At 34.5% G+C, this 27,839-nt stretch overlaps 1 protein-coding gene and 1 non-coding gene across 2 annotated transcripts in view; one reads left to right on the forward strand and one right to left on the reverse strand.

Moving 5' to 3' along the window:
- The window catches only part of C16H12orf40 (chromosome 16 C12orf40 homolog), a 60,793-nt gene extending 36,144 nt beyond the window's left edge, over window positions 1-24,649 (forward strand). The window contains 6 exon segments of the mRNA XM_034646025.1: window positions 810-1,339; window positions 1,571-1,640; window positions 2,713-2,773; window positions 15,954-16,017; window positions 20,329-20,411; window positions 24,182-24,649. Coding sequence (XP_034501916.1) covers window positions 810-1,339; window positions 1,571-1,640; window positions 2,713-2,773; window positions 15,954-16,017; window positions 20,329-20,411; window positions 24,182-24,649 — 1,276 coding nt within the window.
- Window positions 24,650-25,056: 407 nt separating this feature from the next.
- LOC117796898 lies at window positions 25,057-25,161 on the reverse strand. Its single transcript, XR_004621594.1, has one exon. It is a non-coding gene; the product is annotated as a U6 spliceosomal RNA (small nuclear RNA).
- Window positions 25,162-27,839: the final 2,678 nt, after the last annotated feature.

The raw sequence follows: 27,839 nt of genomic DNA on the forward strand, positions 1-27,839 counted from the left end.
TTAATAAATAACTTAAAAAATAAAATTGGAAATCAGTCAGAGTTTTAGTGGCCTATATTTCTTCTCTCAATTTCTTTGGTACCTCCAATCTCTGGAACAACCCAACCCCAAGTAAATTTGTTGATAGTGACAAAAAAATTGAAATATCTTGATTTCTAATTATTTCCTACAATAGCTTTGATTTGATACAAGTTGGACTTAAAGTAGAATTATGATTTCTGCATTAAAAAGGAACTTAAAAATTATCTAGCCTAACCTTTTCATCTAATCTGTCTTATATATCTTGGCTTTATTACTTACATATGCATTTGTATCTACATTTTTCTGTTGTGGGAACTTCAGAGTTGTTAGGTTGAGAAAAATCTGTTATAATATTCTCATAACTATATGATTTTATGTTTTAGCAGGATAATTTTCCTCTGTACCATCTTTAAATATCTTTTTCTGGTTAAATGATGCAGCAGCTATACACAATAATTGTCTAGGTTATTCACTAGATCTTATTATAGAAGAGAAGACAAACTCAAGGTTTTTGTTTTGTTAATATAACAGTACATTGAACCCATGCTAATTTTTCATGTTGAAATACTGAACTAAGTGTAGCTTGTTTTTATACTCACTAAGGTATGAGAAGAGTACATTAGACAAATTTCGACCCAAAGTAATATTGTATATTTAAATTAAAAAAATTAAAACATAGTCTAGGTAAATATTAGTAACTACTCAGTATGTTATCTAAGAATTTAATTGTCTCAAAATGAAAATGCTGTATGTTTTTCTTGCTAAATATGTTTTTATTTATCTCAAAGTCCAGGCAATAGGAATTTCCTTACTGGAAGACCTGTTGTAGTTATGGGTGAAGAATGCGGAAGCATGGATGAGCAAAGACAGTCAGACTTCATTACTGAAAAACAGTCAGTACAACATATTTGGGGAGAAAATAGAAGAGAGGTTTCAAATTTTCTTGAAGATGTGAACCAACCAAAAGCCAGCCTTATATCAGAGAATTGTAACTCTTTTATTAGTGAAAATGTCATCAATTTATTAAACATTGATCAACAGAGGATAAAGAAAACCTTTGACAAGTGTGGGTATGACAGTATGGGAGATATTTGTGCAACCACAAGTTCTGATAAAAATGATTCAACTGATAGATGCATTAGAAGTATTTTTACATATCCAGAGTTGACTCTTAGTAATTCTACTTTTAATAAAACAACTTATCCAGAAAAGTGTCAGCCAAACAAGAGGTATCAAAAAGAGTACCACAATAATGAAAGAAATACCCTTAGTACATCTTTTGAAAAGGATTGTTATGCACCCAGCTCTGAAAAAAAAGGTGAGTGTTATGCATGGAAAACATAATCTATTGGGAATTTTTGTTTTCAGTTTGTGTGTGTGTGTGCATGCACGTGTGCATGGAAGAATAGGAAATTAAAAATAGAATGACATTCTATTATATGAATTTTTGGATCAGTAATTTTCTTCTATGTGGGTTGTAAGCTTCAAATTAAAAAACAAATAGTCTCTGTTAAGGTTTTGAGCTCAGTGAATGCTTTTATTTTTAAAGGAAAATTTGGAAGTGATTACCAAGAGAAGACACCACATAATGGAAGCCAGAAATATCCAGTGAATCATATGTAAGTTTTTAGGTAAATCTGGGGAATACAAATCAGGATCTAGTATAATGCATGTTGAAAGTTTGAACTGATGAAAAGTGAATAGGCATATTGCTCTCTAGGGGTGGGTAGACCACCCTCAAGGAAGGCTTCTCAGCTGTCAGAATCTTGGTAATATCACCTCATTTGAGAGTATGGTGCTCATATTTGCTATTGCAAAAATATCTGAAAGCTGAGTATTAATTAGGTTTGAGAAAACTAACTTATGTGTTCAAGAAACTTACATACTTACCGGAATGTCAGTTTATTAATTTACAGTAAGAAATAGAAGAGTCACATGTATAGGAATGCTTACTTGCATGGTAAGCGTATTTTCTAACTTTTGACTCAGCTCTCCATGGGAAGGTTGCTTGGTTAGTACAGAATCAGAACAAGAGTTTGATAGAATTCAACTGTAATGGCATAAGCACATTAACATTTTATGGGACTGTTACTATAGGTAATTAAACAAAATTTCTGGTTTTGGAATAGCCCAAACTTTCTTGGTAATAATTGTGATTTAGTCAGATCTTGGTAACTGAAAATCATGAACTAGAATATATTTTTATTTCGAATGTACTTTCTTATGGAAATATTTAAATTATCTATTTATAAAAAGAGTGTATAGATGTTATTTTAATGGGATTGGCACAACAAATTAATTAAGATATAGGTTCACAACTTATTTAATAAAATCAATAAATTAGCTGCTTTTTTGTCAGATCCCCAAATATTCAGAAACTTGTGACTGAAAAACAGCATGGTAGGTCTTGAATTTTAAAATGTACTTTATGAAAGTGATTTAGAACATGGTTCCCAAGCCTGGCTGCATGTCCACATCACTTGAGGGGATGACTTTTTAAAATTAAAAATACCAAGTTTGATCCACACATAATAAATACTCTCTTTAGGTTGGACCTTATGAATATTTGTTTTTCAAAAAACTTCCCTTATAATTCTGATCTGAAGCCAACTTTGGAAACCAAAATTTAGAATAATAATTTTCAGCAGGAAATAAAGCACACTTTAAAAGCATCTTATTTATGATCCTTAGGGGTAATATCTCTTTGGAAGAATTGCATTTGAAGCAACCATGGGACTTTGGACTTGGTGAGGTAAAGTACATCTTCCATTGTCTTTCCAATTAAGTCAGTTGTTATTATGCCATATTTTAGTATTGGCAGTTTACTTTGACTTAAATTTAGCTTTTATTAAAAAAAAAATTTCTTCTGAGATGAGTACTTTCTTTGTTATATTTTTTTATTCTGGGGAAATTATAGCTTGGATTTAGAAATAAAATTAACACCTTTCAGAATGCTTTAAGACAAACCAATTAGATGTTTTAAAAATTGTTTTTATAAGTCCTATAAATTTTTTTCCAAAATGCAAACACTTAGGTTTCAGTGTGCTATGGTCAACATAGTTATATGTTTAAGAATACTGAAAGAACTGTAAACACTGGTTATTGTAAGTTGTAACTGCTGCTCATAATAAGGGTGTGTGATTGTTACAACAGTCCAGGCTTTGTGTTAGAAGCTTTATGTACTTCATTTCTACTGTGTAAGAGCCTGATTCTGTAAGGTCTTCAGTGCAAAAGAGACTCCAGAGAGGTTAAATAACTTGTTCAAGTGTAATACACTCAAACCAGGATTCAGACTCTTACTATTTTTTTTAAATTTGATTATTTTTAAATTTATTTTAGAGAGAGAGAGAGCGAGCAGGCAGGAGGGGCAGAGGTAGAGGGACAAGCAGACTCCTCACTGAGCAGGAAGCCAGGTGCAGGGCTTGATCCTAAGACCCTGAGCTGAAATCAAGAGTCCGACGCTCAACCGACTGAGCCACCCAGGCACCCCTTCAGACTCTTATTTGACACTATATTTTCTACTATACTGTTTTCTCTTTTTATCTTCAATAAATACTCATCGAATGCATATTATGAATTCATTTAATAGAATTTATTGAGTGTCTTTTATATGCTAGACACTGTGGCTACACTGGTGAAAAAACAAAGTTTTTGTTCTTCTGATGCTTACATTCTATCACGCACGAGACGATGAAAGGTACAGAGAAGAAAGGACATGGAACTTACCTTTAGGAAGCTATATAGTCTAGTAGCTAGACTGAAACAAACAAAAAACCTAGTGCATTTAGATACAATTGCCCCAGCTGGGGTTTTTACAGAAGGCAGTTGGAATTTAGTAAAAGATACTTCTAAGTTTTCTTTTAGGAGTTGTATGGTTTCAGTTCTCAGTTTTGGGTCTTTAATCCATTTTGAGTTCATTTTTATATATGGTGTAGGAAAAATGGTCTGGTTTTATTCTTTGGCATGTAGCTGTCTAGTTTTCCAAATATAATTTATTGGAAAGACTCTTCCCCATTCTATATTCTTAGCTTCTTTGTTGTAGATTAATTGACCATATAGATGTGGGTTTATTTCTGGGCTCTCTATCCTGTTCCATTGATCTATGTGTCTGTTTTTGTGCCAGTACCATACTGTTTTGATTACTATAGCTTTGTAGTATATCTTGAAATCTGGGGTAGTGATACCTTCAGTTTTGTTCTTCTCAGCCTTAGCAACATATTTATGGCTATGTTTCCTCAGACAAGGGAAACAAAAGCAGTAATAAACTAAATTACGCCCAAATAAAAGGCTTTTGCATAGCAAAGGAAACCACCAACAAAATAAAAAGGCAACCTACTTAGTGGGAGAAAATATTTACAAATTATATATATCTAATAAGGAGTTAATGTCCAAAATATATAAAGAACTAATATAACTCAGCACCAAGAAAGCAAATGATCTGATTAAAAAATGAGCAGAGGACCCGAATGAACCTTTTTCCAAAGAAGACAGAGGCCAACAAACACATGAAAAAAATACTCAGCATCAGTAGTCATCAGGGAAATGCAAATCACAACCACAATGAGATATTACTTCATACCAATCAGAATGGCCAGTATTCAAAAGACAAAAAGTAACAAGTGTTGGCGAGGATGTGGAGAATTAATTTTAATTTTTTATATTGAAAATATACTCCTTAAAAATATTTTTTCATGAGCAATATGTGCAAAACTTCTGGTATTCTGCCCTAAAGCCTAAACTGCAAGAAATTTAAAAGTTACCTATGAGAGTTCCTGCTCTTCAGTTTTTAGCTGTTGAAAGATTAACTTGAATTACAAACTTACATTCTTTGATTTACTCAATACTTGGGTTCTTCTGGTACCTAAGATCGACTTTTTACTGCTTTGTAGAGAATTCAGTTTCATAAAATACATAACAAATTCATCCAAATACCCAATCATTTACCTGTCTGTTTGGTTTACTTATACATTCTGTCATGTACTCTGAGCAAAATACAACCGAATTTGAAAAGGCTGCTGTTTATAATTTAAGACAGGGACCTCTAAATGACTACTTTTTGGTATGCTTCAGGCACCAACATGTTGGTAGGAATGTAAATTGGTGCAACCACAATGGAAAGAGTTTTGAAGTTCCTTCAAAAAGCAAAAATAGAAATACTTTACAATCCAGTAATTCCATTACTGGCTATTTGCCCAAAGAAAACAAATATGGGGCGCCTGGGTGGCTTAGTCAGTTAAGCGGCTGCCTTTGGCTGAGGTCATGATCCCGGGGTCCTGGGATCAAGTCCCACATTGGGCTCCTTGCTCAGTGGGGAGCCTTCTTCTCCCTCTGCCCCCTGCTTGTGCTCACTCTCTTGCTCACTTTATCAAATAAATAAATAAAATCTAAAAACGAAAAAGTCTTAAAAACAGAAATACTAATTTGGAAAGATATATGCACCCCAATGTTTACTGCAGCATTATATACAGTGGCCAAGATACAGAAGCAACCCAAGTGTCCATCAATAGATGAATGAATAAGAAGTTGTGGTATGTATATATATGTGTGTGTGTGTGTGTGTGTGTAACACACACACACACACACAGCAGAATGTTACTCAGCCATAAAAAAGAATGAGATCTTGCCTTTTGTGACAACATGGGTGGACCTAGAGTGTATTATGCTAAGTGAGATGAATGAATAAAGAAAAAAAAGACTTTTAAATACAGAGAACAAACTAGTGGTTGCCAGAGGGGAGGTTGGCGGGGGATGGGGAAAATAGGTGAAGAGGATTATAAAATAAATAAGATATAAAATAAGTCACAGAAATGGAAAGTACAGCATAGGAAATACAGTCAATAATATTGTAATAATGTATGATGACAGATGGTAACTATAGTTACAGTAAGCATTGAGTAATGTACAGAATTCTCAAGTCAGTATGTTGTTCACCTGAAGCTAATACCACCTTTCATGTCAGTTATACTTCAATATTAAATAATAAAAAGACAGTTCTAAGTTTCTTGGGTAGTCAGAGGAAGATGTGATAGAGGAGAAAACTTTTGATCTGGGTGTCAGTAAGTTTACCAAGTGGACAAACTGCCTTCATCCTATGAAGAGGGAGCAATAGAGATAGAAATTAAGAGGTGAAGGAATATAGCTTGTTTTAGAAACTCTAAGTAAATGTGTTTCATTCTACTTACTGTTATTGCTACACTACTTTAGCATAAATTATAAGGGCTGGAGGGATGGCAAGAAATAATTCTGGATGTTATAAAGGACCAGGTCATAAAAGAGCTTGTATGACATATAAACAGCAGAGGAATTGATAACATCAGGGTATTAAAAAGTTGAGGAGCGGCAGTGAGGATGGAAACAGGGAAGAGCTATAACAAAGATTTAGATCTAGATTTGATAGAAATTGATGATTAGTTAAGTGAGAAGGAAAAAATTAAAGACCTGTATTTATGATTTGAGTTAAATGGGTAGTTGATGGAATGATGCCATTCACCAAGATTGAAAACATGAGAAATGGCTGCAGAAAAGGTTAACTTCCCACCAAATTTTATGTAACCTCTTTTACAGAATAGACCTGTTACTGTAAAGGGCTACCCAGCCAGCGAGCCCTTTTCCTAATCTTCCATCCATCTAAATTTGGCCACGTGGCTAGGTCTCAATAATAGAATGTTATCAGAAGTGATGTGCAATATTTTCATGCACTACAAAAAGTGGGGATTTCCTTCTCTGTGTTATCCTTATTGTGAGGGCTAGATGGTAGTGAAGCCCTAAGGAATGTTTGCAGCCACAAGATGGGAGGGACTGAGTCTCTAAATCACTAGATGGAAGAAAATTACCTACTGAGTAGAAAAACTCGTTTTAGATTATTACATGAGGGGCGCCTGGGTGGCTTAGTCGTTAAGCTTCTGCCTTCAGCTCAGGGCGTGATCCTGGCGTTCTGGGATTGAGCCTGCTTCTTCCTCTCCCACTCACCCTGCTTGTGTTCCCTCTCTCGCTGGCTGTCTCTCTTTGTCAAATAAATAAATAAAAGCTTTAAAAAAAAGATTATTACATGAGAAAGAAATGTGTTTAAGCATTATACATTTTGTGATTTATTTTTAATACCTAGCATTACTCTAATTCAGAGGGAGAGATTTCTTTTTTTTTTTTTTTTTTAAGATTTTATTTATTTATTCATTCGACAGAGATAGAGACAGCCAGCGAGAGAGGGAACACAGCAGGGGGAGTGGGAGAGGAAGAAGCAGGCTCATAGCGGAAGAGCCTGATGTGGGTGGGACTCGATCCCAGAACGCCCGGATCACGCCCTGAGCCGAAGGCAGACGCTTAACCGCTGTGCCACCCAGGCGCCCCCAGAGGGAGAGATTTCTAACAGAGTATCAGTTAAATTTTGACCTGTTGAGGTTGATTGAGGTCTTTTGAAAAATCTGTTATATACATGAAAATGTGTCATAGCCATTTATATATACAGAGCTTGAGGTCAGAAGAGGCATTTAGTTAGTGTTCAGTGAGTAGGTAGTAATTAAATACATTTGTGTGTACATATGTGCTTTCCAGGAGAAAATGTATAGAACAAGAGTAAAGAGTCCTGTGAAGCCACAACATTTAAAGTTGGAGGACACACAGTAGAAGAGACGCCAGAAAAAGAGACAGAATGAATTGTTAGACAGGTTTGAGGAATTCTACCAGAAGAATGGTAGAAAAGAAAAACAGATTTTTTTTTAAAGATTTTATTTATTTATTTGACAGAGATAGAGACAGCCAGCAAGAGAGGGAACACAAGCAGGGGGAGTGGGAGAGGAAGAAGCAGGCTCATAGCGGAGGAGCCTCATGTGGGGCTCAATCCCAGAATGCTGGGGTCACGCCCTGAGCCGAAGGCAGATGCTTAACGACTGCACCACCCAGGCGCCCCGAAAAATAGATTTTCAAGGAGGGGAATATGGTCAGTAATATCAGATGCTGTCCTGTTACTCCTAGAACTTCTGTTTTCCCAAAAAAGAATAATATAGCTATATTCTCTCAAAGAAGGAATTGTCAGCAGGTTAGAATACTTGAAAAAAAAACAACTCTATTTAACTACATTTATGGCGGCTTAAATGTGGCTAGAGCAAGTCAAAAAAGAAAATAAGGCCATTGGTGGAGCCCAAAGGGAATCCAGTGCTATGAGGAGTTCTTTCGGTAGACCAGGCATGGAATTTTTAATTTGTGATGTATAGACAGATGTATAGGAATATATACCTATTCCAAAGGTACAGCGGCTAAAATCTTAAATTCTGCAAGAGCGACCAAGGCAGGAGTCAAAACAGCAAAGGAAGAAGAGGTAAGAACAGAAGAAAGGCAGTGTTGTGCCTGCCCACTGGCTGGGTAAAATCAGAACAGATAGTTCTCCTGAGGCAGAATTAATGAAGAAACAGAAGCACAGAAAAAACAAACAAAAATCCATCTTGGATGGCAGATAGTAGGGAATGGAAAGTGTCCAAGATCCTTTTGTTGGATGTGGAAGGGAATATGAAAGAACAAGGTCTTGGAGGAGTATAATTATTTTTATTAAGATTTAATTACATATAACAATTTATTACTTCCAGGTGTACAACATAATGATTTGATATATGTATAAACTGTGAAATAATCACCAGAATGGGTCTAGATGGCTGACCATTTTACATTCCCGCCAGCAGTACACAGGGTTCCTTTTTTTCCATGTCCTTGCTAATACTTGTTATTTCTTATTTCTGTGGTATTAGCCATTTTAACAAGTGTGTGGTGCTATCTCTTTGGGGTTTTGATTTGCATTTTCTTGATGATTCACGGTATTAAGCACCTTTTTGTGTACCTGTTGGCTATCTGTATGTCTTCTTTGGCTAAAATTCTGTTCAGTTCCCCTGCCCATTGTTTAATTAGATTGTTGGTATTTTGCTTTGAGTTGTATGAGTTCTTTACATATTTTAGATATTAACCCCTTATCAGATAAATGGTTTACAAATATGTACTCCCATTCTGTAGGCTGCCTTTTCATTTTGTTGATTGTTTCCTTTGCTGTGCAGAGGTTTTTTTTAGTTTGATGTAGTCTCACTTGTTTAGTTTTACTTCAATTGCATTTGTTTTTGGTGTAAATCCAAAAAATCTTTGTCCAGATCAGTGTCAGAGAGCTTTACCACCCCCTATGTTTTCTTCTAGCAGCTTTATGGTTTCAGGTCTTACGTTCAAGGCTTTTATTCCATTTTAAGTTAATATTTGTGTATGGTATACGATAGGGGTCCACTTTCATTCTTTTGCATGTAGCTATCCAGTTTTCCTAGCACCATTTATTGAAGAGACTTTCCTTCCCCTATTGTACATCTTTGGCTCCTTTGTGAATTAATTGGCCATTATGTATGATTTTCTTCTAGCTTTCTATTATGTTACATTGCTCTGTGCCTGTTTTTATGCCAGTACCATACTGTTTTGATTACTGTAGCTTTCTTTCTCTCTCTCTTTTTTTTAAGATTTATTTATTTGAGAGAGAGAGAGAGAGAGAGAGAGAGCACGAGCAGAGGGGAGAGGCAGAGGGAGAAGCAGGCTCCCTGCTGAGCAGGGAGCCCAATGCAGGGCTTGATCCCAGGACCCTGAGATCATGACCTAAGCCGAAGGCAGATGCTTAACTGACTGAGCCACCCAGGCACCGCAGATTACTGTAGCTTTCTAATGTTTGAAATTAGGAAGTGTGATCCTTCCCGCTTTTTCTTTCTCAAGATTGCCTTGGCTATTCAGGGTCTTGTATGGTTCCATATAAATTTTAGGATTATTTTTTCTACTACTGTGAAAAATATCATTGGAATTTTCATAGGGATTGTATTGAATATGCTTTGGATAGTATGGACATTTTAACAAGATAAATTCTTCCAATTCATGAGCACAGGTTATCTTTCCATTTATTTGTGTTTGCAATTTCTTTCATCATTGTCTTATAGTTTTCTGAATACAGATCTTTTACCTCTTTGGTTGCATTTATTCCTAGGTATTTTATCCCTTTTTGATGCAATTGTAAATAGGATTATTTCCTTAATTTCTCTGATACTTCATTATTAGTGTATAGAAATGCAACTGATTTTGTATATTGATTATGTAACCTGCAATTTTACTGAATTTATTATTTGTAGCAGTTTTTTGGTGGAATGTTTAGGGTGTTCTATATGTAGTGTCATATTATCTGGAAATGTAGGTAATTTTAATTGTTCCTTTCTGTTTTGGATGCCTTTTTTTTTTTTCTTGCCTGATTACTCCAAGTAGGACTTCCAGTATTATGTTGAATAAAAGTGGTGAGAGTAGACATCCTTGTGTTGTTCCTGATCTTAGAAGAAAAGCTTTCAACATTTTACTATGGAGTATGATGTTAGCTATACGCTGAACATATATGGTTCTTATTCTGTTGAGGTATGTTCTCTCTATCTCTTTTGTTGCAAGTTTTAATCATGAATGAATGTTGAATTTTGTCAAATGCCTTTTCTGCATTTTTGAGATGATTGTATGATGTTTATCCATTAGTGTTGAACCATCTTTACAATCACAGAATAAATCCAGTTGATTGTGGTGTGTAATCCTTTTAATGTATTGTTAAATACAGTTTGCTAATACTTTCAAGGATTTTTGAATCTATGTTCATTAAGGATATTGTCCTATAATTTCTTTTCTTGTGGTGTCCTTTTCTGGTTTTCATATCAGGGTAATGCTGGCTTCATAAAATGAGTTTGAAGTGTTCCTTTCTCCTCTACTTTTTGGGAAGGTTTGAGAAGGATAGCAATTCTTTTTTAAATGTTTGGTAGTTTGATAGAACTCATAAGTGAAGCCATTGGTTCTAGACTTTTGCTCGTTGGGAAGTTTTTGATTATTGATTCAATCTCTTTACTAGTAACTGGTATATTCATATTTTCAATTTCTTAATGAATCAGTCTTGGCAGGTTGTATGTTCTAGGAATTTTACTAATTTCTTCTAGGTCATTCAGTTTGTTGGTTTATCATTGTTCTCAGTAGTCTCTTATCGGTTTTTCTGTTATCAGTTATAACATCTCTTTCATTTCTGATTTTGAGTCCTCTTTTTTCCCTTTTGAGTATAGCTTAAAGTGTGTCGTTTTTATCTTTTCAAACAACAAGCTCTTAGTTTCATTAATCTTTTATTGTCTACTTAGTTTCTGTTTCATTTATTTCCACTCTGATCTTTGTTATTTACTTCTACTAACTAGGTTCAGTTTATTAGTTTCTTGAGGTATAAAGCTAGGTTGTTTGAGATCTTTCTTGTTTCTTAATATAGGTGCTTATCACCACAAACTTCTCATTTAGAACTGTTTTTGCTGCATGCCAGAGTTTTTGTATTTTTGTATTTCCATTTTTATTTGTGTCAAGATACTTAAAAATATTTTATGATTTTTTTTTCAGCCACTGGTTGTTTAGGAGCATGCTGTTTAATTTCCATATATTTATCAATTTTCCAGTTTCCTTCTTGTAATTTTTATTTTCATACTGTCATGGTTTGACAACATGGCTAGTGTGATTTCAGTCTTCTTAAATTCATTAAGACTTGTTTTTTGGCCTAATATAGAATCTATCATGGAAGATATTCAATATGTGCTTGAGAAGAATGTGTATGCTATTGCTTTTGGATGAAATTCTCTGTATATATCTGTTTAGTACATCTGGTTTAAAGTGTCATTGAAGGCCAGTGTTTCCTTAATTGATTTTCTGTCTGGAGGATTTATCCATTGATGAAAGTGGGGGTATTCAGGTTCCCAGCTATTATTATGTTTCTATTTCTCTCTTTAGGTCTGTTCATACTTGCTTTATATATTTAGATACTCCCATGTTGGGTGCTTATATATTTTCAAATGTTGCATCCTCTTCTTGGATTCACCCGTTTCGTTAGATAATGACTCTCTTTGTCTCTTAATTACAGTCTTGTTTTAAAGTCTGTTTTGTCTATGTTTACCTACTGCAGTTGTCCTTTGGTATCCATTTTCATGAAATATCTTTTTCCATCCTTTCACTTTTAGTCTATATGTGTCCTTATGTGTGAAATGAGTCTTTGGAATGCAGCATATAAATGGATCTTTTTAAAAAAAAAATCCATTTGGCCACTCTGTATCTTTTGATTGGAGAAATTTATTTAGTCCATTTATGTTTAAAGGAGTTATTGATAGACATGGGCTAATTGCCATTTTGCTCATCATGTTTTGGCTGTTGTGTAATTCCTTTGTTGTTTCTTCTCTTGCTCTGTTCCTTTGTTATTTGATGATTTTCTGTAGTGTTAGATTCCTTTTTTTTAAATCTTGTTTATTTACTATAGGTTTTTGCTTTGTGGTTACCATGAAGCTTATATAAAACAACTTCTATTGATAACAGTCCATTTTAACTTGATAAAAACTTAAGTTCAAATGTATTCTAAAGCCCTACAGTTTTACTATCCCCCCCGAACATTGTATGTTTTTGATGTCACAACTTCTTTTGGTTTTATGTATTTATTAAGAAATTATTGTAGTTGGTTTTACTAATTTTGTCTTTAACTTTCATACTAGCTTTGTAAGTGATTAAACCACCCCCTTTACAACATTATCTTGAATCTTAGTATATATTTACCTTTACCAGTAAGTTTATACTTTCATATGTTTTCCTGTTACTAATTGATAACCTTTTATTTCAGCTTCAAGAGATCCCTTTAAAATTTCTTGTAAAGCTAAGTCTAGTCATTAATTCCTTTAGCTTTTTGCTTCTTTGGAAAACTCTTTATCTCTTGTATTCTGAAGGACAGCTTTGCTGGGTAGAATATTCATGATTGGTAGTTTTTCCTTTCAGCACTTTGAATATATCATGCCACTTTCTTCTGGCCTGCAAAGTTTCTATTGAAAAATCTGATGGTAGTTTTGTGGGGATTACCTGTATATAACAAGTTATTTTTCTTTTGCTGCTTTTAAAATTCTCCTCTTGTAATTTAATTACAAAAACATAATTTAATTATGTGTCTTGGTGTAGTTTCTTTGGGTTCAGCTTATTTGGAACTCTGCTTCCTTCCCCATGTTAGGGAAGTTTTTGGCCATAATTTCAAGTAAGTTCTCTGTCCCCGTCTCCTTTTCCTTTTGGGGCCTCTATAATATGCATACTGGTTTGATATTGTCCCATAAGACCCTTAATGCTATTTTCACTTTTTTTTTAATTCCTTTTTGTTGTTGCTCCTCTGATTTGACAAATTCCACTGCCCTTTTTTTGAGTTCCTGACCCTTTCTTTGACTTCGTCAAGTTTTCTGTTAATCCTTTTATTATATTTTCCAGTTCAGTTACTGTATTCTTCAGCTCTGTGATTTCTGTTTGGTACTTTCTTATATTTTCTGTTTCTTTGTTGAAATTCTCACTTTGTTCTTGCATTGTTCTCCTGACCTTAGTGAGAGCATTTTTATGACTGTTATTTTGAACTCTTATCGGGAAAATCACTTATCTTCATTTCACCAAGGTCTTTTTCTGAGAAAAAGCTTTATCTTGTTCTTTTTTTTTTTGTAGCATATTGTTCTGTGTCTTCATTTGCTTTGATTCTATGTTGGTCTGTACTGTTAGATAAAATAGACACTTCTCTTAGTCCTGAAGGAGGGTCCTTAAGTAGGAAATAAAACCTATGTTTCAACCCTGCCCTATCTCTTGGCTGTCTCTCAAACCTTTGTGATTTTCCAAGTAACCTACTTTATTTTTAGTAGTTCCAAGTAGTTGAGGGTATGCCAAAACCTGCCAGTGTCCCAATGGGAAGGATCTGAGTTAGTACTCAGATTCAGTTTGATTGGAAGCTGCATCCTCAGGTGGGAGCTTTTAAAGTATGCAAATGTACCTCTTTCATTGCCAGACTTTGAGATGGGCATCTGTCTGTTCCCTCTGCACTAAGCCCTGGTGTGATAGCCAGTTAGGTGTTCCTTTGTTTGCTGTCATCCCGTTGAATCTGTGAACCTAAGCCCTTGCTGGCCATCAGAACCAGGTTACCAAAGAAGGTGTCCCCTGGGCAGCAACTACAAAAGCTGAGATGCTGTGTATTTGTGTAAGCTCCTTTCTTGGAGACACCAGCAGTTTGGGGTAAGGCAGAGGGAGTATGAAGGTGGTACCTGCTGGCCTCCACAGAATCTGGAGAGGATTTCAGGTGGCCCCTAGATGTGTGTTTAATTAGAAGCTTTCCCTTCTGGCCAGAGGTATGAAGATAAGCTAATATACGTTTCTTTCACAGAAAAAAAATGGGTGTTTCAGTCAGCTGCCTCATTGCTGCTCCCTGGGTGGGTAGCTGGTTAAGAACTCTTTTTCTGTTTGTTGCAGTCCTGTGGGACCTGCATACAAAAAGCCCTGTTGGCTATCAGAGCTGATGATCAAGGGACATCCCATGGGTGGTAGCTGCAAAGACTGGGATTCTAGATGTGTGCATCGGGAGTGTTTTCAGGCAGTACCCATGACCTGAGACAAAGCAGAAGGAGAGTGTGAGGATGGTGCCTGCTGGGCTCTACAGTCTTTGGAGAGTATTTCAGTAGGCCTTTAGGTGTAAATTAGAAGCCTGTCACATAACATATATAGTATCAGAGCAAAGACAGTATAAATGCAATAGAAAACTCATTCAGAAAACAGAAGAGAAAATATAGAGTTACTGAACCATACCAATTATGAAATCCAGCTTGGCAGGCATTGTGAAGGCTTGCTCTCCTGGGGTATGGGAGAAATTCTTTGAATAATTTAGTTTCTTCTTTTAGTGATGATCTTTTCTGTCATTTATCCTCTATAAACAGATTTGAGGTAGGTATTGCTTGCCTTGGGGTCTATATAGCTGTCTCAACTTGTGTGTTGTGGTGCAAGTTTAGGGCTTGGGTGTTTTAAGAGTTGAACATATAATACTTTTTAAATGATTGAGTAGTGAGATTAGAGAAGAGACTGTGCTCCATAAAGTTATTCAGGACCCCAAGCTGACGGGGACTTTGCTGTCTTTAACTGGTGGTTTCCACATATGTTGAGATCAGATAGCAGAAGGGAAACAGAAGTAGAGGATTGTGGAGGACATTTTTATGGGCCAGGAGTAGTAGTGGTGTACACCACTTTTGCCTATAACCAGAACTTAAATCACATGTTCAAATCAACTCCAAGGGAGACTAGAATATGTAGTCTAGCTGTATGCCTAAGGAGGAGAGGGAAATAGTTTGGTGAACAGCTGGACAGTTTCTCCTTTATCCTACCTGTGTTTATTAAAACACTCTATCTTACCAACAGAGAATATATATATTTTTCTATGTCCAGGATACATTTGCAAATATAATTCATGTAGTAAGCCGTAAAGAAAGATTGAGATTTATCTAAGAGATTCATAGTCACATTCTCTAATAATTCATTAAGTTGGAAATCATCAAACAACAACAAAAGATGCTTAACCTCCCTTACCTTCCTGGAAATTAAACACTCTGGGTTTTAAAAAGAAAAAGAGAAAAAAAAATGGAAAATGAAAATGAATTAGAAATTACATTGAAATTGATGAAAACAAAAACCAATGGTTTGTTCTACAGAAAATTTATACTTTGTGGGCTTTTATTATTTAAAAAACCTGAAAATATATAAACTGATAACCAATTTAAGATATCCAACTTTTAACAGAATAAATCTCCAGATTGCTTTCATATTTCTGTCTCTTTGAACTTCATTTACTATGTTTACCTCAAGCCTTTTCTTTCCATCAGTTTTCTTAATAAGTGTCTATTCTGTTGCTTGCTGTTTCAAAACATATTTAAATTTTATTTTATTCATCACAGGCAAATTTTTCTTTGTAGTTTTAAGATCATCTTTGTTGAATTAAAGTAATATAAAGGAAAAGTACTATAAAATGAATTGGTGAGATTAAAAGGGAGATATTAATGGGTATTAACTGTTCATACTTGGAAGTTGTTAAAATTTTGTTTTTCTTCTAGATTCTGATGGAAGAAGGAGGAACCTGTTCTTTAAAAGACAGACCAACATCTGCTAAGAATATCTGTCAGTGTAACTACAATGAATTTTATTCTTTAAAAAACAAAACAAAACAAAAACCTAACATTTAAATGAAAATCAGTCATGTTTTGTGGGGTTGTTTTTTTCTTTGTTGTTGTTGTTGTTTTCAGATTTTTGCCAGCAAATATTTCATAGATATTTTAGAAATACTAGCAGTGCAACTGACTCTTTAAAATTTCTCTTACCCTTTATAAAATATACATGAGTATATACAATGTATATATACAGTTCAGTGAATAATAAAACTGATACCTTTGTATGTAGTTTGTAGCTTAAAAATAATGTATACTCAGTACTTTTGAAGCTCTTCTCAATTGCATTTCCTATCCTGCCCCCTAGAGGTAACTATTATCACAAATATTTTGTAATATATCACAAGTATTTTCTCCTAATTTATTATTGGTTTTTGGGTTGTTTTTACTTTGCTTATGGTGTTTCCTGCTTTTGCAAAAGGCTTAACTTTTTTTATGTACTTAATTTTATCAATCGCTTCCTTTATACTTTTAGATTTAATTAGAAAGGCTTTACACTCCCAGATAATAAATTAATTCACTTATATTTTCTTCTAGTATTAGCACAATTTTATGTTTTTACATTTAGGTCTTTAATCCTTTTGGAATTTATCCTAAATTAAGGTGCAAGATACGTATCTATTCAGGTTTTTAAAATGCATCTGTTCCCTAAGTACTTGTGATACCACCTTTTTTATATAGTAACTTTCTATGTATACTGGGGTCTGTTTCAGGGATTTCTGTACTTTTCATTGCTCTTTCCTAATCTTCATGGGCTAATAGCATACTATTTTTATTATGATGATTTTATAGTGTGTTTAATTTCTAGAAGAGTTACACCTCCCTTTACACTTTTTAAAAAAAGTTTTTCTGGCTATTTTTTTTTTTAAAGATTTTATTTATTTATTCGACAGAGATAGAGACAGCCAACGAGAGAGGGAACACAAGCAGGGGAATGGGAGAGGAAGAAGCAGGCTCATAGCAGAAGAGCCTGATGTGGGGCTCGATCCCATAATGCCGGGATCACGCCCTGAGCCGAAGGCAGACGCTTAATCGCTGTGCCACCCAGGAGCCCCTTTTCTGGCTATTTTTAATTATTTTTTCATATAAACTTTAAAATCAACTTGTTTAACTCCAGAGAAATGTTTTAATTTTTATTAGGAAAATGTTAAGTGTACATATTAACGTAGTGTGAATCTTCAACCTAAGGATGTTAATTAGCCTATCTTAAGAACAAGGGATGTTCTTCAATTAATTCATTCTAATTTTGTATTTTTAATATTTGTTTAAACCACGTTTAAGCACTTTAAAGTTTTTCTTAAGTAGATTCTGCATGTGTCTTGTTAGATTTATCTGTAGGTACTTTTGTTGTTTTGTTGCTGTTTTAGTGTGAATATGTATCCAATTTTCTTTGCATTAAGTAGGATTTTGGATTTTGAGCTTAGGCACATGTGCATTGATTATTTTATTGAGAATTTTTTAAGGAAATGATTTGGGAGGAATAAGTAATTTGGGGAAGAGTAATTCTTGGCATCTCTAAAAATGATTATTAACTTTTCTTCATAGGTCTTTTTTTTTTATTGTGGCAAAAAACCACGTAACATAAAATTCACCTTCCCAGCAATTTTCAAGTGTACAGTACACCTTCCCTCCCCTTTCCCCACAGCCCCTGGCAACCACCATTTAACTTTCTGTTCCTATGAATTTGAATATTTTAGATATATAGGTGGAATTGTGCAATATTTGTCTTTTTGTCACTGGCTTATTTCACTTAGCATAATATCCTCAAGGTTCATTCATGTAATACTATATGGCAGGATTTCCTTCTCTTTTAATGCTGAATATTATGCCATTGTGTTTGTAACCACATTTTCTGTATCCATTTGTATGGAGACATCTAGGTTGCTTCCACCTTTTGGCTATTGTGAATCATAACTGCAATGAACATGAGTGTACAAGTATCTCTTCAAGCTACTGTTTTCAGTTCTTTTGGATATATACCCAGAAATGGGGTAGCTGGATCATATGTTACCTCTGGTTTTAACATTCTGAGGAACTTTTCATGCTGTTTTCTGTAGCAGCTACATCATTTTACGTTCCCACTAATAGTGCACAAGGGTTTTAATTTCTCTACATCTTTGCCAACACTTACTATTTTTTGGGTTTTTAAATTTTTATAGGTTGGCCATTCTAATGGGTGTGAGGTGTGATACCTCATGGTGGTACAGATCTTTTTAAAATGGTGAATTTTACTAATGGACTTTGTAATATGGACCATCCTAGCGTTTTTATAATACATCCTACCAATTTATGATGTATTATAATTTTGCTTACTATTCTATTTTACTATATCCTGTTTTAATTTAAAATTTGTAATTTTAGTATTTATATAAGATTTTTACATTGATAATGTGAGGTTTGCCTTTAGAGTATGTGTGTAGGTATGTGTCTGTGCAGTCTTTCTGATGTTTTGGTATTAATGTCATATACCAGATTCACAAAGAATTTTAAAGCTGTATAATGTAAAAATTGAGGCTATTTGAAAGATTTCTCGAAATTTGTATTCCTTGCCTCTTCTCCACCCCAATTTCATTGCTTTATTGCAGGTCCTCATCACTTCATAACGAGTTTATTGAGTTAATTTTCTAACCTGCTTTTGTCCAGTCTCACCCTTCTTTAATCTGTCTTCAGTTAGATGTGTTTATAGATAATCATTTTTGCAAATTCCTTTAATTTTAAAGTGTATCCTTACATTTTCTTTTTCTTCTATCCCATTTTTTTTCTACCCCTTTTTCATCTTTTCTCTCTGGAAAATGTTTATTCATCTTTCAAAACCTATTCTTTATGCGTGCTTTTTCTTTTCTTTTTAAATTTTTTTTCATTTATTTATTTATGTATTTGAGAGAGAAAGCATGAGTGAAGGGAGGAGCAGCGGGAGAGGGACAAGCAGACTCCATGTTGAGCACAGAGCCATGGGTTTCAGTCCCATGACCCTGAGAGATCAGGACCTGAGCCGAAATCAAGAGTTGGATGCCTTACCAACTGAGCCACCCAGGCCACCCCTATGCTGTGCTTTCTTTTTTTTTTTTTCTTTTTTAAAGATTTTATTTATTTATTTGACAGAGATAGAGACAGCCAGTGAGAGAGGGAACACAAGCAGGGGGAGTGGGAGAGGAAGAAGCAGGCTCCTAGCGGAGGAACCTGCTGTGGGGCTCGATCCCATAACGCTGGGATCATGCCCTGAGCCGAAGGCAGACGCTTAACCACTGTGCCACCCAGGTGCCCCTGCTGTGCTTTCTTAGCAGCTCTTCTCAACTCTCTCTTTCTCTGAGCTTACCACACTTAGTTCTCTGTTACTTTTGTACCTTCTGTGACTTCTGTTGCTGCACCTAATTTTGTGACTTTTTCTTTTACATGTTTGTCTTTCTCCATTAAAAGATTCTGAACACTTTGAGCATTGTAGGCATGCCATGTTTCCCTACTATTACAGTGCCTTACATAAATTAATTACTCGGTTAGTGTTGAACTGAATTGACATTTCGATCTGCGTATCTTTTCTTACACTGCTATAGGTAAGATATTAATTCAACAGACATTTGTCTTCTGTTCTAATGACTCTGGGTTTACTGTACCTGTGAAGTAAATAAACCTTACTAGGGGGAATGCTCTTAGATTATGGTGTTAGTAAAATCCTACCATTTACTTTTCTGTACTCTGCTTTTTGCTATCAGGGAGAACCTGAACTATAGGTGTATTTACTTCTAGAATGATGAACTAAGGGTATTGGAGTTCAGCTAAGTTCTCTCTGCCTCTCAGCTGACTGATGGTTAGATTCTGGTACAGAGAGCATTAGTCCTGATTTTTTCATACAATTTTGATTGTACAATGAATCTTCATTTACTGGATTAGCAAATATCTCACCCCTTGTGACTTAATAAACTTGGCTTATTTCTCCTTCCTGCAGTTGACACTTTAAATTATTTGTTCTTAAAAAATGGTTTGTCTGTTGGGAAAAAAAATCCAGTTTCTTTATTCTTTCTTCCCTTATGTTGTATACTCTTATTTTACTTATAGATACAAATGTTTTAAGTGTAGAATAAACCCATAATACCCTGTCAGAAATGCAAGCTGCCAAGTATACAAGATTTTAACTAGTTTTTGCACACTTTAAAGTGCTCTAGAGAATGTCAACTAAATTTATTTTACCAGCAAACATCTGCCTGAGTATATATATTGTGGAGCATTAACAAATACCATTCTTCATCAGTTAAACCTTTATTTTCAGATCTTGACTCTTCACAGAGTAGTCAGTCTACCAGTTACTCCCCAAGGCCAACAGATAGTTGCTTCAGTTCTAGTTCAGAGATGGTAAGTTACTTTTCGCTTATTAATTTATGCTCTACTAATTTGGAATTACTTGTATTGCTCATAGTTTTGCTTTACATATAATTGTCAATAAGTGGTGAAAATAAATGTAAAGAAAATATTTAAAGTGTAAGAAACTTATAAACAGAAATGCAAAATTGAAATGTAAATGAGTATCATTCATTCACATTTATAAAAACGATGTGTTCATTGTTATTTACAAGAGCCACCCTTATCAAGATAATGTGTGTGTATATGATAAAGTTGTATTTCTTTTGAAATGCTTTTTACAAGTTCCTGCTCACAATAGTTTAAAACCTAAAACAACTAAGAATATATAGTAAAGTCTGAAGACATATATGAAGAAAACTATAAAATGTTGAGTAATGTAATATGAATAATTGGAGTGACATGTTATGTCCTGAGTAGGAGTGCTGCATTTCTCATAAATCACGTGTTTCAGTGGAATTCTTCATTAAATCTTCCATCTTTTTTTTTTTTTTTTTTTGGTCTCTGGCTCACCATCCAAACTGCCCTTGCTAAGGAAGAATACCAGTGACCTCTATGTTGCCAAATTCATAGGTCACTTTTCAGTTTTTATTTATGAGAACTAACAATACTGGTAGAAGTGATTTATTTTCTTCTTTTTGCTTTTGTGATAGCACAGTATCTTGGTTTCCTTCATACCTCTTTGAATTCTACTTTACACCTTTGCTGACTCTCTTCCATCCCTCCCCCTGTATAAATGTAGTGTTTAGGGTTTGCTACAGGACTCTTTTCTTCTCTTAACTTACACTCTAAACTCTAGGTGGTGTTCTATATCCCATTGACATATGCTATCTGACTCAGGACAGTTTTCAACTTTATCACATTAGCCTACATTCTTATTTTGATGTCCAGTTTCCTGTTTGATATATCTTCTTGGATATTTCACAGAAATCTCCTTTTCTTCATACTTAAACTGAACACTCCCTGGTTTTTGCCCCAAATCAGTTTCCTGATAATTCCTGTATTACTAGATACCTTTTTTATCCACTCAGTTGCTCATGCCAGAAATTTAGTTAACTTTGCCATTTCTTTCTAGCTTATCAGTTTTCTTAAACACATTCATTCCATCACTTTATCCAATCAGTTCTACCTCCAAAATAAATTGCATATTCATCTACTTCTCTCAACTTCTGCTGTCAGCACACTAGTCTAAAGTACTGATATATTGTTCTTGCACTGTTGTGGTTGTCTCCTGGGAGATCTCTCCACTTCCACCCTTGCTCCACTTTCTTTTGTTTGCAGTCAACATCTTTTGAAAACCTAAATTGAATCATGTTATTTCTGTGTCCAACTATTCAGTGGATGTATGTTTTACTTTAGAATCTAAACGACGAACGGTGGCTATAGACCATGTGTAACCTGGCATTTGGCTACATGTCCAGCTTCTAGTATTCTCCCTTTTACACCACATTCCACATGTACTGTCTTTTTGCTTTCCTTAGCTTATCAGTCTCTTTTGTGCTTCAGGACCTTTATATATCCTGTTTCCTCTGCCTTACTCTTACTCATCCTCTAAGTCTCAGTTCAGATATGTGACTTCTAATAAAAGCCCCTCTCTGCCTCCTCAGTTAGGTCCCTTAATGGGCCACCTGGGTGGCTCAGTCAGTTAAACGTCTGCCTTCGTCTCAGATCATGATTTCAGGGTCCTGGGATTGATTCCCGCATTGGGCTCCCTGCTCAGCATGGAGTCTGCTTCTCCCTGTGCCCCTCCCCCTGCTGCTTTCTCTTCTCTCTCTCTCTCAAATAAAATAAAATTAAAAAAAAAATAAAGTCTCTTAGTTATACTTAAAAGTGTTTAATACTTGTTCTTTATAATGCTCTTCTCAGTTTGTAATTATATATGTGTATATGATTATTCAGTTAATATTTCCACCCATGAGAATGTGCTTTAATAGGGCGCCAACCATGTCTGCTTCACTCACATTGCAGATGCTAAAGGAATAGTTTCTTTATAGTGAGCTTGTTTTCTTTAATGTGTGCCCAGCCAGTCTCAGTACTATTTCTTGGGCTTACTTTTTTCTATTTTAGTGCCAATCCAGTGAGGCCTGTACCGCATTCTGTGGTTATGTTAACTCTGCCTTTTTTTTTTTCTTTAAGCTGGAATAATCAGTACTAAATAGAATTTTTGTTAAAAAAATGTTTTGGTTAGTTCAGTAATTAAACAATAAATTTTCATGAAGTTGAAACATTCAAGCTAGCAAACTGAAATCTACACCTATTAAAAGTTTTTAAAATTTGACTTTTTAGAAAACAGTTGAGATACTTATTCTTTTTTTTAAATCTTACTCTTTTTTTTTTTTTTAAAGTAGGCAGAACACAGGGCTTGAACTCACAACCCTGAGATCAAGACCTGAGCTGAGATCAAGAGTCAGGTGCTTAACAGAATAGTCCACCCAGGTTCCCTGAGATATTTATTCTTATTTAACTTTTTTTTGTCTGTTTGATTTCCTGTTAGCTGATACTCTCCTTAAATTAATACCTTTCATGAGACTGGACCCATAAAAGCTACAGTATAGATATTTTTTGACTTAGTAAGTCAATGAGTGAATAATTTGTTTATTAATACCTTTGTGAAAGGGCAGGGAGATGATGTGGCCTGTTATTATTAGGACTGATAAGAGACACAATTTCTTTCTTTTTTAGCTTGTTTGCATTTTTAAGATTTTTTTTTTTTTTAATTTGACAGAGCGAGAGCTCATAAGCAGGGGGAGCTGCTGAGGGAGAGGGAAAAGCAGCCTCTTCACTGAGCAGGGAACCCTACATGGGGCTCTGTCCCAAGACTCTGGGATCATGACCTCAGCCAAAGGCAGACACTTAACAGACTGTGCCATCCAGGCTCCCCTCTTTAGCATTTTTAATACAAGAATTATTATTATTGTTCTTGCTATTTTAAAAGTCCATAAACCTCCTGGAAGTGATAGATTATCATCATTATTATTATTACTTTAAAATTTTTTTAATGCCAGTGTAATTAACATAGTGTTATATTACTTTCAGAGGTACAGTATAGTGATTCAGTAATTCTATGCCTTACTCAGTGCTCATCATGATAATTGTACTCTTAATCCCCTTCACGTATTTCACTCATTCCCCCAACCCACCTCCCCTCTATAATTAAAAGTCTGTTTTTTGGTTTGTCTCTTCTATTTGTTCTTTTGTTTCCTAAATTTCACATATGAGTGAAATCATATGGTATTTGTCTTTTTCTGACTGATTTATTTCACTTATCATTATAGTCTCTAGGTCAGTCCATGTTGTTGTAAATGGCAAGGTTTAATTATTTTTATGGCTAATATTCCATTATATATATATATATATATAAAATATATATATATATATATATATATAAAATCTTTATGCACTCATCTGTGTGGACACTCAGACTGCTTCCATAATTTGGCTATTGTAAATAATGCTGCAATAAACATAGGGGTGCACATAACTTTTTGAATTAGTGCTTTTATATTCTTTGGTTAAATGCCCAGTAGTGGAACTACTGGATCATATGGTAGTTCTGTTTTTAATTTTTTGAGGGATCTCCAGAGGCAGTAGGTTACTGTTTGAAGACTGTTTGCTGGTATACCAGTTTTGAATTGCAACCTGCCAAGTATCTTCTGTATTTTGAAATTTTCTATAGTATGAGTTTTGAGAATGCTATGAAGTGATGGAATGATTTTTGTAAATTTAAGCAAAAATTTACAGCAAAAGTACTAAATTTCTTTTAGCTATCTGAAGATGAAGAGCAAATATTGCAGCAAATTGAAGAATCAAATAGGAAATCCATCAGAATCAAAGAAACAACCAATAATTTTTATCTAGAAAGGATGCCAAAACTTTCATGTGGTAGGATTATTAAGAACAATGCCAAAATTCATAAACAAAGTGAGAATCTTCACCAGTTCTCAATGAAAAATAATACAGATAAATTTCTACAGTGTCAGTGTAATTCAGCATACATATTACAAAACAAAACCAGTAATAACTACATTCCACAGGTTGCAAGATGTGATGCATGGGTACAAACAGACAGTGAACCTATAACGGAAGAAAAATTAGATGCTGCCATACAGTGTGATATAATTTCAGAATGTAAATGTAGAAGTGATGTGTCTCCTCTTTGTAATATTGGAAGGTGCAGTGAAAATATTAAGGCAGATACCACTGGAGGGCAGGAAATCCTTAAGAACAACTAATATTCTAAAATCTCAGCCTAAGATTTAGCATTTCATTTAGTGTTCAGAATTTCATTAGATTAAGGAATGAGAATATGTAGCTAAGCACAAGGTGAAAGTATTTACAGGATATATTTATGGCTTGTTTTAAAACATTTAAATATTAATGTATACATTTAATTTTACATAGATTTTTTAAACATATATATAGATATAGCTTCAAGATCTATACATAGTATATCTTCAAGTTTTTAGAAAATATATATGTAAATTTACTGTTTATTTACTACTATGTTTAATTGCTTCCTTCCATGTTTTCTTTATTTTAAAATTTAGCGCAGCTACCTCTGTTACCAAAAATGTTCTCCTCCATGATTTTAAGACAGAAAATAATGCTAAATAATACCAAGTATGTTTTATAATCTTATAAGAATTTTGTTAGCTACTTATGTTATGAATTTGCATGTCATCTTGGTGCAGGGGCCATGCTAATCTCTGTATCGTTCCAGTTTTAATATGCTGCCAAAGTGAGCACTATTAGCCACTTATATTAAATATTATACCCTCATTAAAAAATTCTGGCATTTTTAGATAAAATATATTTTCTGTTTTGTTTGGATAATGTTTTTTGTTGGAGCTTCTATTAATTCAAAGGAAAATGTTTTTCTCTTCAAGATATAAAAAAATATTTCTATGCTTTTATAAAAGAGATGTTCAGCATGGGAAAAATGATTTATATTCACTAATTTTAATCTTGCTGAGATTCTTTTCAAAAATTTTAGTTTCTCATCTATAAAATATAGGCTTTGTTTCCAAAATAACTTTTATTTTTTGTTTCAAGATTTTAAATGTTCATACTCTGGAATTGACTATTTGTATGGATGTATAACAGATTGCACAGCAGAGGGCATTCTGACATATAATTGAACCAAAAATATAGTTGGTAGGAGTTTCTGTGCCTTTAAAGAAAAGGATGATGAGATATTGCATTGTTACATGCACACATATCATTCAATAGTTTGTGCTGCAGGGGAGATCTGAAGCGTAATGATTTAGAAACACCAACAGCTGATGTTTAAAAAGTAGCAATCTTAAGTTTTTAGCTAGTTTTAGGAAGTTATTTTTCTGGACTCAGAAAGCTCAAAGAATTTCTAAGTAATTTTCTGAAAGTATAGTAATCATCTCATGAAAAGGGAATATAATTATTTGATGTACATTGATAGTTTTTCAAAAGGCTCGATTTTCATTGTGATATTAAACAAAAGGTATTCCATCGTGGATTGACTATCCTGAGCATTATTTTGCAAAATGTGACATAGCAATGAAGATCAATATATAGAAAAAGAAGACCCTTTACTGGTGAGCTGTGAATCTTAGGTTGGTTTCAAATATCAAATAAATGGATTTTCCCCCCAAATATTAAAGCCTACTAGTACTGAAAGCACATTCATTACAAAAATCTATGTGTAATTATATTTTTATCAATATCATAATGTGACAATTAAGCTCAGTAAGGTAAAAAGAATGTCAGCGCTTTTTAGTGCAGCGACCACACAGGATAAAGTGCAGTGTAGGAAAGAATGTAAACTTGCCCAAAAAGATATCTGCCCTTTGCCCTTGGCTTTTGGGATATAATCTCTAAATCATTGCAGTGTTGTTCATGTCTGATAGAAATGTCTTTGTTAGCCTGGGGACTTTGGGCCAAGCTAGATAGAAATAATGTGATTTAGAATGAAACTTGGGGTTAAGCTGTATCAGCTCAACTTCTTAAAACTTTTAGAAACTGAGGTCAGCATGTGGGCAGTCAACCATGCCACTATGATGGAGCCCCAGTAAAGACTCTGGACACTAAGGTTTGGGTGAGCTTCCATGGTTGGCAATATTCTGTGTGTTGTCGCATATTAATACCAGGAAACATGACTCCACAGAAGAGGACTACTGGAAGCTCCGCATTTATTACTTTCCTTGAGTCTGTCCTGTATCTTTCTTCCCTAGGCTGATTTTAATCTGTATTCTTTTCCTGTAATAAACCGTAATTGTGAGTATAACAGCTTTCAATGAGTTCTGAGTCCTTATAAAGCAAATTATTGAATTTGAGGGTGCTCTTGAAACCCCTGAAATAAGGGTAGTTTTGTGGACTGTTCCCTAACTTTGCAGTTGCTAACTTTTTAGGTGCTTTAAGAAGATAAAAATATTGGAGAGGAAAGTGAGTATAGATTTACAAAATCAAAAAGACATCTCTTACATAGTAGAATAGATTGTAGCATACTTCTCAAAATACAATATGGTTTAGGTTTTCCTTTGGTGAAACCATTTAATGGAAAAAAACCCTGAAGTTAAACAGCTTTCTCTCCATATTCACAACTTAAGATGTATAAAACAAAATAAATTTTAGCTGGGGTTTATCCAAATGAAACAAAATGGAAAGCTTAATATTTATGCACACAATTTGTAATGTAAACTATCAATCGCAGTAACTGCAAATAAGATAATGTACAGTCAATAACGGCTGATGTATTTGATAACTGATCTGGAGTTGGTATTTAACGGATTTGTGGAACAGTGCTTTATTTTGCTCAGAATTAATTACTCTAGTAACTTGCCATCTGTAATAGTAGGAAGCTATCTTTAGGGATAGTCTCATGTAATTTTCTTTTATAGCAATTAACCATAATTGTAATTTATTTGTGTAATTTCTTGGTTAATGTTTATTTTTCCCCATGACACCATACATAGCAGTGCACCAAATGCAGTCCTTGCTCTGCTCACATTTCCTTGGCACTTTCCATTTCAATACAACACAGCTGACAGTGCCTGTGACTTACTTCCTGAGAGGTTTCTCTTGGCTGTAGACACCTGCTCTGCCTGTGTGCAGGCAGGCAGGAAGTACCAGGGAATTAATGCTGTTTGCTGTTTGAGGGAAGTCTTTTAAAATAATGAATGATGGGAGTTGGTGAGTAAATATTGCAGTTCCCTTGCCTCTTGTGCATGATAACTTCCTCAAAGCATTTTCTGCACCGCTTTGTACTCAAGGTGTGATCCACAGACCTGAACATTAATGATACCATTGCACAGGATTTAGTTAGAGGTGCAGATTCTTAGAACCCCCCCCCCAAACTACTGAGTCAGAATCTCTGGGAATGGGGACCAAGAATATATGCTTAAATGGGTGATATTTATGCACTCTAAAGTTGGAGAAACACTATTCTTC

The sequence above is a fragment of the Ailuropoda melanoleuca genome, chromosome 16 (assembly GCF_002007445.2).
Source record: "Ailuropoda melanoleuca isolate Jingjing chromosome 16, ASM200744v2, whole genome shotgun sequence".
Taxonomy (NCBI): Eukaryota; Metazoa; Chordata; class Mammalia; order Carnivora; family Ursidae; genus Ailuropoda; species Ailuropoda melanoleuca.